The sequence below is a fragment of the Etheostoma cragini genome, chromosome 3 (assembly GCF_013103735.1).
Source record: "Etheostoma cragini isolate CJK2018 chromosome 3, CSU_Ecrag_1.0, whole genome shotgun sequence".
In the NCBI taxonomy this organism is placed as follows: domain Eukaryota; kingdom Metazoa; phylum Chordata; class Actinopteri; order Perciformes; family Percidae; genus Etheostoma; species Etheostoma cragini.
This window is the reverse complement of record NC_048409.1, coordinates 16,418,762-16,431,220: the sequence shown is the minus strand read 5'-3', so window position 1 is coordinate 16,431,220 and position 12,459 is coordinate 16,418,762. Positions and strand designations below refer to the sequence as shown.

General features: G+C 42.6%; 1 protein-coding gene across 2 annotated transcripts in view; it reads left to right on the top strand.

Moving 5' to 3' along the window:
* Window positions 1–11,185, top strand: part of grm5b (glutamate receptor, metabotropic 5b) — a 57,204-nt gene extending 46,019 nt beyond the window's left edge. The window contains exons 11-17 of one of the 2 annotated variants that reach the window (XM_034867166.1): window positions 3,472–3,589; window positions 3,819–4,005; window positions 4,956–5,114; window positions 5,407–5,532; window positions 6,019–6,201; window positions 7,174–7,340; window positions 9,388–11,185. In XM_034867166.1, coding sequence (XP_034723057.1) covers window positions 3,472–3,589; window positions 3,819–4,005; window positions 4,956–5,114; window positions 5,407–5,532; window positions 6,019–6,201; window positions 7,174–7,340; window positions 9,388–10,474 — 2,027 coding nt within the window. In that variant the 3' untranslated portion in view covers window positions 10,475–11,185. The remainder of the gene's footprint in view (window positions 1–3,471; window positions 3,590–3,818; window positions 4,006–4,955; window positions 5,115–5,406; window positions 5,533–6,018; window positions 6,202–7,173; window positions 7,341–9,387) is intronic. The other variant, XM_034867165.1, reaches the window with a different exon arrangement.
* Window positions 11,186–12,459: the final 1,274 nt, after the last annotated feature.

The following is a 12,459-nucleotide window of genomic DNA, read 5'->3' as shown; positions in this document are numbered from 1 at the left end:
ACCATTGAAAGCAATAGAACAGTTTTTAGCGACGCAATAGAACAAGAAAAAGAGTAAGAGAAAAGGGATTGAGAAACATAAAGAGAAGGAAGAGGTGAGTCAGAAAAAGAGAAAGAAATGGAGGTGAACAGAGGATCTGACAGAAGCTATACACAGGGAGAGTAAAAGGAGCAGTAAGGTTGAGTCTGAACCCTCCAAATGGTCCCCCCCCCCCTCCCTCCATTAAGGCATCGGTTTGTCTTTGGGTCAAGCACAACATAATTTCCTGCAGGTTCTGTGAACTAATTAAGTATTAAAATGCAGACCAAGTCAATGCTTTTTGACTACTCTGAGAAAACCCATGAGGAAAACACTGATCTGGGATTTTCAGCCTCAACATCTTGATTTATGTGGGCTGGATTTATTTAAACTAAATTCCCAGCAAGTGCCTCCCACCTTAAATGCTTACGGTGGGTGGGCCTCTTTCCTCATTGTTAGGACAGTTACTGTAGTCCTCGTCTCTTAAAGAGGGGGCTATGCTTGAGTAGTAAAAAAGCACTACCTCCATGATGTTGAACAGTTAAATTTACACATTTGTGAAGCTGCTCCATTTTGACTTGGGATTTATGGTTCTGTCTTTAAATTACATTATTGGACAGACTATTATTATTACTAGTAGTAGTAGTAGTATTAATATTATTCTGTTTTACACACTTTTTAACAAACTTCATTATGTTCAATACCTCACAGTGTTTTAGATTAGGATTTTCATAGATTTGATCCAGTTTTATATGAATTGGCAATCAAGTTCTTCAGTGATCTAAGCCTGCAAGTGAGCCACATCTTTTGCAGAGTGCTTCTGTCTGCCTTATTTTCTGTTTGTTTCTGTCCCCCTGGCTCCCATTCAGCAATTATGCTGCTGTTTATACCCCTGATGTAACCACTTTACTTATTTGATGAACTTTATTGACCCAGTTAAAGACAAAGTCATTAAATTACTTAAGTCTTTCTTAATGACTCTTCCTTGCTCTCTGCAATTTGCAGTATTGTATGAACAAGTGTGTGTGCATGCATGCTTGTGTGTGTGATAGTGGTTGTTTGTGTGAGAGAGAAATGGTAAGGGCAGGAAAGAAGGAAGAAGGAAACAGAGGATTAAAAAGTGAAGTTGCATAGGGACAGAAAGAGTCTACATGCGTCCTTGCTGCAACAGTGTGTCTAGACCACCCTACGGATAATTTCAGCAAGTGTTACGACAGTTTATAATTGGAACTGTCCCTTTAATTAATGCAACTTTATCCCCTTGCCTAGAAGCAAGACAGAGATGGAGGGAGGAAGAGGATTAGGGAGAAAGGTGGGAGGGATAAGGATAAATAGAGATAAAGGTATAGATTTTATATAGGTGTATATTGGAAAAGAAGAGGATAGAGAAGGGATAGAGTGATAAATGAGGCATTACAAAGAAAAAGAGTGAAAGGAAAAAGTTACAAAGATTGAATTACTGGAAAACAATAAGGAGGGAAGACGCCTGTTGCCGTTCTAGAATATCCATCCATCCATCCATCCATCTTTGTCCGTCTATCTTGTATCGGTTGCGGGGGGAGCAGCTCCAGCAGGGAACCCCAAACTTCCCTGTCGTCCCTTTTTCGAGCCACATTAACCAGCTCCTACTGGGGGATCCTGAGGCGTTCCCAGGCCAGGTTGGAGATATAATCCCTCCACCTAGTCCTGGGTCTTCCCTGAGGCCTCCTCCCAGCTGGACGTTTACATCTCCCTAGGGAGGCGCCCAGGAGGCATCCTTACCATATGCCCGAACCACCTCAACTGGCTGCTTTCGCCACAAAGGAGCAGTGGCTCTACTCCGAGCTCCTCTTGGATGATTGTGCTTCTCTCCCTATCTCTAAGGGAGACGCCACCCACCCTCCTGAGGAAACCCATGTTGTACCGCTTGTACCCTGGAGCTCGTTCTTTCTTTCATGACCCAGCCTTCATGACCATAGGTTAGGGTAGGAACAAAAACTGACCGGTAGATTGAGAGCTTTGCCTTCTGGCTCAGCACTCTTCTCGTCCCAACGGTGCGATGAATTGAATGTAATACTGCACACGCTGCGCCGATTCTCCAACCAGTCTCCCGCTCCATTGTCCCCTTACTTGCAAACAAGACCCCAAGGCATTTGAACTCATTCACTTGGGGTAAGGACTCATTCCCTACCTAAAGAAGGCACTCTATCGGTTTCCTGCTGAGAACCATGGCCTCAGATTAAGAGGTGCTGATCCTCATCCCAGCCCGGCTGTGAACCGATCCAGTGAGTGCTGAAGGTCCCAGACCGGTCATGCCATTAGGACCACATCATCTGCAAAAAGCAACGTTGAGATTCCAAGTCCACCAAACTGCAACCTCTCCCTACCCCGACCAAGCCTCGATATCCTGTCCATAAATACTACAAACAGGATTGGTGTCAAAGTGCAGCCCTGGCGGAGACCAACCTTCACCTGGAACGAGTCAGACTTACTGCCGAGAACCCGGACACATCTCTCGCTTTGATCATACAGAGATTGGATGGCCCTGAGAAGGGACCCCCACACCCCATACTCCCGCAGCACCTCCCACAGGATCTCCCAGGGGACCCTGTCATGCGCCTTCTCAAGATCCACAAAGCACCTGTAGACCAGTTAGGCATAATCCCAGGCTCCCGCCAGGATCCTTGCGCGGAGATCTGATCCGTTGTTCCACGACCAGGACGGAATCCACATTGTTGAATTTGTCTGACGATTTTGGTGTCTGCTTTCACCGACAGATGTTCCAGAATCTCATTGTCTCTCTAGTTAGACATTTTGTTTGCTGTCTTCGTGTAAATCACCCTCCCCATTCACCCTAGTATGTTTGTTTTCTTCCGGTTTTGCGCGAGTTGCGTGAAACATCATCAGCTCGCCCACTAGCTTGCTGTGAATTTTCACACTTTCAGCTCTGTTTGGTTTGTGGTGCATGTTTGGAAAGGGACTTATAGAGACGCAGATGGAGGGATAAGAAAAAAAGGTATTGCAAGGTTCAAGGCATGCAGTGTAAAGAAAGTAAAATCTTCACTAAATGAGCAAAAGGAATGATGAAGAAGGCATGCTGAAAAATGGGTACAATATTTGTGTTTTTATAATAGATTGATTACAGATTTGGCTGTAAGCAATGCTGGTCAGTCAGTTTTTTGTTTGGACTGTCCACCAGGACACCTCCAGGTGTGGGTCCAACATGCATACGTTAAACCCTGACATGTACAGGTTGTCCATCACCAGAAAAAGTGCTGTACATTGAGACTAAACCTGCGTCAGATGTGGGGGAAAGCTTAAAGTAAAAGGGTAGCTATAGATAAGGAATAAAGACAGAAGTATGGTTCACTCTATATTATCTAGTTGCTGAGCTTCAAATAAAACACATCAAATAAAACACAATTTTTGTAATTTTGTTTCAAGAACTGCATCTCCACATACTTCTATCCCCAGGCTGTGACCAAATCCCAGTGGAGTATCTGCGGTGGGGGGACCCCGAACCCATTGCTGCCGTGGTCTTTGCATGCCTCGGTTTAATGTTCACGCTCTTTGTCACTGCAGTCTTCATCAGGTAATAAATCTCTCATCTGTCTCAGAAAATATGTGAACTGAGAACAATAATGCAAACAGTGCTAAACTGGACAGAGAAACACACTATACATAGCCACTTTGTACTTTCCACTCTTTTCTTAATCCCCGTTTACCAGAGTGTGTTTAAATTCTTGCATATATACTGTATTTCTGCATGTCTGTGTGTCACTTACATGTTTCTAAACATAATTGTTGTTTATTGTGTTCAGGTTCAGGGACACCCCAGTTGTAAAATCTTCCAGTAGGGAGCTGTGCTACATAATACTGGCAGGGATCTGCCTAGGGTACCTGTGTACCTTCAGCCTCATAACCAAACCCCATGTCATCCACTGCTACCTCCAACGACTAGGAATAGGCCTGTCACCTGCCATGAGCTACTCTGCGCTTGTCACCAAAGTAAGGATTGAGTTAAGGAGTAAATTAAGTATAAGGTGTAGTATGCAGTAGGGCTGCACGATATTGGAAAAAAATGACGGTGGTTGAACCCTTGTTTTTTACGCTATAACTATATTAGCTTAGTCTGGCTGGTAGCAGCTTTCTGGCAACTCTGCGCTGAAAAATGGCCGGGAGATGTCTTGATAACGTTGCATTAATCAGGTGATTTATTTAGTCTTTCCGGCAAACATAAAACACTGACCACTATAGCTTCACTACCCACGGAAAAGCATGCTCTTCACTGTGTCTGCGGCACTTTTCTGTCAAGCAGCAAAGAAGTTGTAGCGTTAGCATTGCGCTTCCTGCGATGTGACTATCGCACATGCGCGCATTGCGATGTAGACGATGAAACAAAATATCATGCAGCCCTAGTGTACAGCAGTTGTGAGAGGTGTAGGGCTAAAGGAATAACCTCCAACAACTTGGAAGACCACTGCCATTAGATCTATGCTAACCTGCCTTGGTCATCAACGGTCTGTAGAGGAGAGCCACAGAAAAACTTCGGATGCTGGAGTCAGTCAGCAGCAGGGATACAGCTATGGGTGTAAGCAGACCTGTGGACCTAATTAGAAAGAAACGGAGGCTATAGTCCCCTGATACTGCAGATTGTTATCCCTTCCATTCCTTAATGGTTAGAGCAAGAGGATATGGGTACCAAACAATCAGCTGCAGGGTACAGGCCTATCCTACCCCTGGGGTGAAGATGTAACTGCAATAGCCTTCCCATAAGATATTACCTTAAGCTAACTTTTGACTTGTGTGTGCAGTATTTTTTAAGTATTCCTTACAAATATGTCTGCATACAGACAGTGGCAACAATGTAGAACTATGACCTGATTATATTGTAGATACAGTATGTTCAGTATGTATTTTGTTAAAAGATCCTGATGGTGTTTGCAATCTGACCTTAGACAAACCGCATTGCTCGGATCCTGGCAGGCAGCAAGAAGAAGATCTGTACAAAGAAACCTCGCTTCATGTCGGCCTGTGCTCAGCTCATCATTGCCTTTGTCCTCATACTGCTGCAGCTGGGCATCATTGTGGCTCTCTTCCTCATGGAGCCACCTGCGGTAAGTTGCATGTGTGTCTTTCTGTTTTTTTATTGTGAGTGGTAGAGTTGATCGTTGTAAGACTTAAGAAGAAGTTAACAGACATGTTTGAAAGAGAGAAACAAATAATCAGGAGCAGAAGAAATCAAGACTCATCACTCATGATTTTGAGACCATTTGACCCATACAGTAGTAGATTTAGTAGCAGATTAACATGTATCATACTGTTGCAATCTTGACTAAGCATTAGAAAAACTGTGCCTGTAACAAAAGCTATGACAAGTTTTTTTTATCATTGCCTCTATCTCTATAGGTGATCAATGACTACCCTAGCATCCGCCAAGTTGTCCTCATTTGCAACACCACTAACCTGGGCGTGGTTGCCCCGCTGGGATACAATGGCCTGCTCATCCTCAGCTGCACCTTCTATGCCTTCAAGGTACTAGCTGAGTGTAACTATTGTATATTACTACTTGAAGTATGGCATTTTGTTCTGTGATACAGATTTAAATTACAATATCAATTGAAGTCACAAAAGCACCAGTTAGTGGGTGCATAAAATCCACAGCTCCAAAGACACATGTTGTTAAAGGCACGTGCAGGAACATACTACAAATGTCTATTATTGGTAGTACATGTCTTACTTCTAGCTGCTATGTGAAAAGCAATGATAGAACTACTGGTTGGTGCTCTACAGCTTTCAACAGCTGTTAATGCAATTCTATTGAACAAACACATTCTAAAAAGTCAATGTCTGATTATCGGTTGCCTGCAGCCATCCTTTTTTCTGTTTTATTTCCTCATTTAAGTCAAAATCCACAAAACTATTTAACAACAGTAAAGAAATGTATGAAGATTTACTTAAACTTGCTCTCTGACTCTCTCTCTTTCTCTCTCTCTCTCTCTCTTGCTCTCTCTCTCCAAGACCCGCAATGTCCCAGCTAATTTCAATGAGGCTAAGTACATTGCCTTTACCATGTACACCACCTGTATTATCTGGCTGGCCTTTGTACCCATCTACTTTGGCTCCAACTACAAAATTATCACCATGTGCTTCAGTGTCAGCCTCAGTGCCACTGTGGCGCTGTGCTGCATGTTTGTACCCAAGGTAAGCCGGAAGTTAAAATCCACAGTTTCTACATTTCACTCATTCACTGCTTTAATTTATATCTTTCTTGTCTCCCTAAACGTTAAGTTTCTGCTTTAAGCCTTAGAAAATACCTTTGTCGGAAGGTGTCCAAACTTCAAACACACTGTGGTGATTATCATTCTAAATCCGTCAACAGGGTATATTAAAATGCAGGTAATCATAGCAACAGTAATGACACTTCATGCTACATTACCAGTTAACTTCCACTGTTGAAACAGACTTAGTAATGTGGTAAACTTAACACCATCTTTTGTATATGGTGGGTGTCAAAGTTATGACCTCAATAAAACACCCTGAGGCTGATGTTGAAACGCTTGGGAGACATGTCCTAATGTTGTGCGTGCAGTTCACTGACATTTGGCCTGGTGTGTGAATACTTCAATTGATGATAAAGCCCCCTAAATTATTTTGTTTCTTTTGGCCATATTGACAGTTTGACAGTAACCATTGAAGTGGTAATGTACGGGCAACACTCTTTAGTAAACACTATGTGATTGAAAGTGACTTTTTGCTTAAGTGTTTAAATAAATCATAATAAACTTGAAATAACACTTTTACCAAATGCCCGCACTAAAGTGAAAAGGCAAATTTAAAATTTCAATCACACAATATATTTTCTCCCACTTCTACAGTAATAGTTGATAGATACTGTATTTATGTGGTGCTTCAAGGCAAAAGTTTGCGCTTTCAATTCCAATCAGTGGAAGCAATTATCTGGTGCTTCTTTTGCTAATTGTCTTTTCCTTAAAAACGAGGCATGATGACTCGTGACAGCCTTCATCACTCCTCTAAAAAGAACATTTATTAAAAGACAGTTATGTGTACACAGTGATGGAGGTATTTGCTATTTTTGTACATTAGTGGATAAGTGGTCTTATTTTTGTTGTTGCTATATTTAAATTTGATATGTCATGTTTAATTTCATGACAGGTGTACATCATTCTAGCCAAACCAGAGCGCAACGTGCGCAGTGCCTTTACCACTAGCACAGTGGTGCGCATGCACGTGGGCGACGGCAAATCATCCTCAGCCGCCAGCCGTTCTTCTAGTCTGGTTAATCTGTGGAAACGCAGAGGCTCCACTGGAGAGACACTCAGGTACATGTGTGTGTGTGTGTGTGTGTATGTGTTTATACACTGGTGGCTAATTGGCCAGGTTACTCTTCAGTTACAGTCCAAAGCACCATTTCTTGTGTGTGTGTTCGAGCTCTATGAGAGATTGATTATCGGAACTCCCCTGAGTCTGCTTGAATGTTTCTCTGACCCTAACATGAACTGCAGACAATTGCCTAATGACGACATGGCAAAGAAGGAGAGAAGTGAACTGAGGAAGGAAGGGTAAGGAGAAAATTGAAGGAGAAATCTGAGTAAAGAGAGAAGATGGAGGGATTGGACGGAGAGATGAAAAGCAGGAGTGGTGGTAACGAAAGAAAAGTAAAGGCTAAAGGAATAATGCGAAAAGGAGTTATAATAGCTTTCACACCCAGCTTAAGGCCATCTACAGTGACAGGGAACCGATCAAAGGACACAAAGGGAGTGACGCACAGCCACTTGCCTGGAATGAAAAGGGAAGAAAAAGACAAGCACATTTTCGTTTGTCAGCATGTTACTCCAGCTCACCCCGCACGGCTGGCAAGATTTCAATCACATTCTTATAAGAATTCTTCATTCCTTTTATTCCTCTCTTCCCCTCTACATCTCTTTTGGTCCTATCTTCCCCTGTGGGTGGTTGTAATTAGCAGGGCTGTCTATTTCCTCAGTGCAGGGCTGAAAGCTGATGCCTTTAAGATATTGTCATTGTGTAGCCTAAACAGACACAGATATGAAACCAGAAGACCAGGGTGGGAAAAGGAAAAATATATACAAAAACAAAATATTTGACTTGCGTACATGCGTGTGTGTCCAGGGTGATTTGAGTTCTTTTAAGCCCCAACCATGGTGGTGTAAGGTTTAATCAGAAGATCCACTATAGATAAAAAATCACACTAATTAACCTGACAAAAGGATGAGAGGAAGAGCTGTGTGTGTGTGTGTGTGTGTGTGTGTGTGTGTGTGTGTGTGTGTGTGTGTGTGTGTGTGTGTGTGTGTGTGTGTGTGTGTGTGTGTGTGTGTGTGTGTGTGTGTGTGTGTGTGTGTGTGTGCGCTGTGACTTATGTGATGGTGTGAGGAAGAGAAAAGTGGAGAACATTGTAAGATAGAGGGAGAAGAGAGAACCTGACAAAGACAAATGAAGAACCTACTGCCTGCACAAAAAATAGAACAGGAAATTAATTGTACTAAAATTGCTCTGCATATAAAGTCCTAAACGGATTTTCTGTGGTTGAGTCAAGGCTCAATTTAAATATTTTAGTTTATTTAATTACATTACTTTTTTAGGATAATAAATATGAACTAATATGGGCACAGTTTGTCTTATGTTTTGCCATTTTTGGTTTTGTTTCAGTAAATTAAATATTTTTTGCTATTAGCCAAATGTACATCTAAGGGTTTGGCTCATAATGCTAATTGACTCCTAACAGGTGCTTTTAGATTTGCTAATATGATAATCTGATAATCTAAAAATATAATCGGATAGGATAAAGAACATGACAATACCAATAATTATTGCGGGAAGGAAGTATGAAAGTACAATTTTACAAGCTACAAGTTCCTAATAACAATAAAATGTTATTTACACTTACTGTAGTAAGAAATGCCACTACATCTACATTTGGCTTCTCATATAATGTGATACAAAAAACAAATATGAGTAGAATATTAAACAAAAAGTACTGTTTTTTTCAAAGAAAAGTTTAAATAATGACTACATTCAGCTCCCAGACAGAAAGTAGAGAATGTGATTGGTTAAAGTCAAAGAAATGTTTAGAATACAATGTTCAGTGCTCATTGAGACAGCCTGTTGTCAAACTAAAGTCTGGACCTAAACACAACATTAAACACAACCATGAAAATAAAAAAATCTCTTTTTGCTGTATTAAAACTGGTTACGGAATAAAAGTGTGAGTACTTTCTCATTTGTATAATCTCTAATCATAAATGTAGTTTGTTTAAACAAATCAATGTATGGTAAATCTACCTTGAAGCTCTTCACGCAACCCCCTCTTTCTTTTCTCTCTTTTCTTTCCACTTCCTTCCTGTTCTGCAGCTCCAACGGTAAATCCGTGTCTTGGGCGCAGACTGAGCGCAGCGGTTCACGTGGCAACCACCTGTGGCAACGGCTGTCCTTCCACATTAAAAAGAAGGAGAACAATCAGACTGCCGTCATCAAGCCCTTCTCCAAAACTTTGGAGGAGCGTTACTGTGGAGGGGGGGACCTGCCTCCACATGTCCCTCTGCCCTCCCTCCCATCCATGTCCTCCCTGTCCATTCATCCTGACTCTGGCACAGACAAGACCCTGTATGAGCTCTCTGAAGCCGAGGAGCACTACTCGATCACATACCGGCCGCAGACGCCCTCGCCAATCAGCACAGTCAGCCAGAGGCTTGGGGCAGGTGTAGGGGAGGAGCCCCCGATGACTGGTATTCCAAACTACCCAAGCAGCGTTTGCAGCGGCAGCAGTGGCGGCAGCAGCAGCAGTTGCGGTCCTACCAGCAGCGGCTCGCTGGTTGTGGGAAACGACGGTCGTTTAGTCGTTGTGGACGATCACCCCGGAAAGGCACAGAGTTCACTGATGGATCAGATCAGCTGCGTGGTAAACCGTTTCACCGCCAACATCTCCGAGCTCAACAGCATGATGTTGTCATCCTCTCCGACGCACTCACACACACACAAACACACGCCTCCCCCTCCTCACCCTGTCGACCCGTATCTGTTGCCCCATGAAATCCAGATGCCGCCGACCCTCACCACCTACGCTGACGTCCAGCCCCTCCCACCTGTCGAGTCCAGCTTCGGAGGCAGGAGTGGCTGCCTTGCACACCCTATTCCTCATTCGCCTTACCCCCTGCCGCCTCCTCACGCCCAGATCTCACCCTCTCTCTCCCCCGTGCGAGGAGGCGTGATCACTTGCCTCAGCAACTCCCCTCTGAGGGGGGAGTTGGAAGAGGAGCTTATTGCTTTGACTCCGCCGTCGCCTTTCCGCGATTCCTTGGCATCTAGTAGTAGCTCACCCATCTCAGAGACGGATCTGTGTCTTCCCCCAGTCCCGTCCCATCCTCCCCCCTCTCCCCCTTCGCCTAGGTACAGCAGCCTGACACTCAGAAACTACAGCCAGAGTTCATCCTCACTGTGAGGCAGAGATGACAAGTAAAGAAACCACAGAAGTGAAGAGGAGTGCTCATAAACAACACGGTTAAAATGAGTAAAGAGTATAGGAGGATGGAAAGGCTGAAATCCACTCCACCCAACGTGGAGTAAAAACCTGAAGTAAAGGAGTCATGGAGGGCTGGTTGGTGAAGACACCAAGTTGCAACAGTCTGCTGCTGTGTTTGTGTTTACATGTCTGCAGTGAGATGCAAGTATAAGAAGCTTGCCCACGTTGTATTTTCTTAGTGCAGTTTATCACAAGTGGGGCGGGAAGATCTGCAAAAAGGGCCACTATCTTGTTTTGGTGTCTGTTAAATCAGAAATCATAGATCTCGAAGATCTAGAGCTACGTATCATTTAGGTGTTTTGGTAGTGGCCTTAAGGTAACATGGCTAACAACTAATTGGAAAGTGTGTGTGTGTGTGTGTGTGTGTGTGTGTGTGTGTGTGTGTGTGTGTGTGTGTGTGTGTGTGTGTGTGTGTGAGTGTGTGTGTGCTGTATCTTGGTAAATGAGATGTAATGGCAACATGAAAGCGAAGAGTATTGATGAGGTAAGCCTCCTAAAGCCTGTACCGACCAAAGGCTATTAAAGGGCACATACACATTTGCTACACACACACAAACACACACACAAAGCTGTGAGCACACACAAAAATACAAAGGGAAAAAACACTGTAAATACATGAGAGCTCATGGATTTTTTCAGACTGTACGTTACTCTGAAGAACTCAAAGTTATCTTTTTATTCATTCAGCTCTACAATCCGTTCCCTCTACATAGCTTTCTTTTCCTCAGTCCCTCTTTCTCTCGCTGCTCTCTTTGGTTCTGCCAGTGTGTCAGTTTGTTTTCTTCAGAAGTTTGAATGTATATTTTCTACATGATTCAGTTGTAGCTAAAGAAGTTGGGACCAAACCTTTTGTACCTCTCTGTCTGTGACTCGAGAAAGAGGGAGAGTAGGGATTGACAAGACCAGGCCTTGTTTTAACATCTCAAACATCTTAGTTATTAAAATTGTGTTCATGTGGATTATTGGTAAAAATCTCAAAGCTTATTGTGTAACATTTGACGAAGAATAACGTAAGGCTCAGCTGGATCCCACTTACTGTAATGATAAATCAAAATGACTTTTGCGCTATACAATGTGTCATTTTGTTTCCTCAAAGACAGTGCTTTAATTCGGATTCATCATTATCACAATCATTTATTGTGTTAGTGGGCACAGATTCAAGCTGGGAGAACTTCTGCCAAGGTCATCTGTTGTACAGGTACAATTATATTTAAGAACTTCTCTATTCTTTTCAGACAAAGAGGGGCAGAACAACAAAAGAGGTCCCTATCAAATAGACCGATACAAGAGTGGTATTAATCTTCCTATCTCGCTCTCAGCAAGAAAGCTAATCAGTGAATTGCCAAAATGTCATTCTGTTGCTTTGAAATAAGGCCTCATGAGACTAATCCCAAATGTCATAATTCCTGGATGTGGAAAAATGTTGTGAGTGAACGCAATTCAAGTGGTAATCACATTATTTTTCAAAAGGTATTTGGCAATAGTAGAATATCATTGCAATATCAATATAAGATGTTTATACATCTTAATATTCTAATCAGAAATGTCTGTGTATATGGGTAAACAGAACTGGCAAAAGACTGCACAACTATTCTAACTAATCTAATTTGGCTATTTAAGTTTTGAGTTGAAAATGTATGCCATTAAATGGAATATATTGTATTCACAGGTGCCAACATTTATTAAAACAGAATTTGTGAGTACCCAGAATAGTACTGGGTTATAAAAAAAACAATGTGCCAAAGAATGCATTCACTAAGATGCTTTTGAGAAAGTGGGCCCTGGCTTTGTGACAGCTTCCTCCATAGAGGAAACACTCACAAACATTTTCAGACATTTTGTTCGCTGAATGCAGCAAAGACATGGACTAGTATATCTGACTTCATTGACAAGATAATTAGACT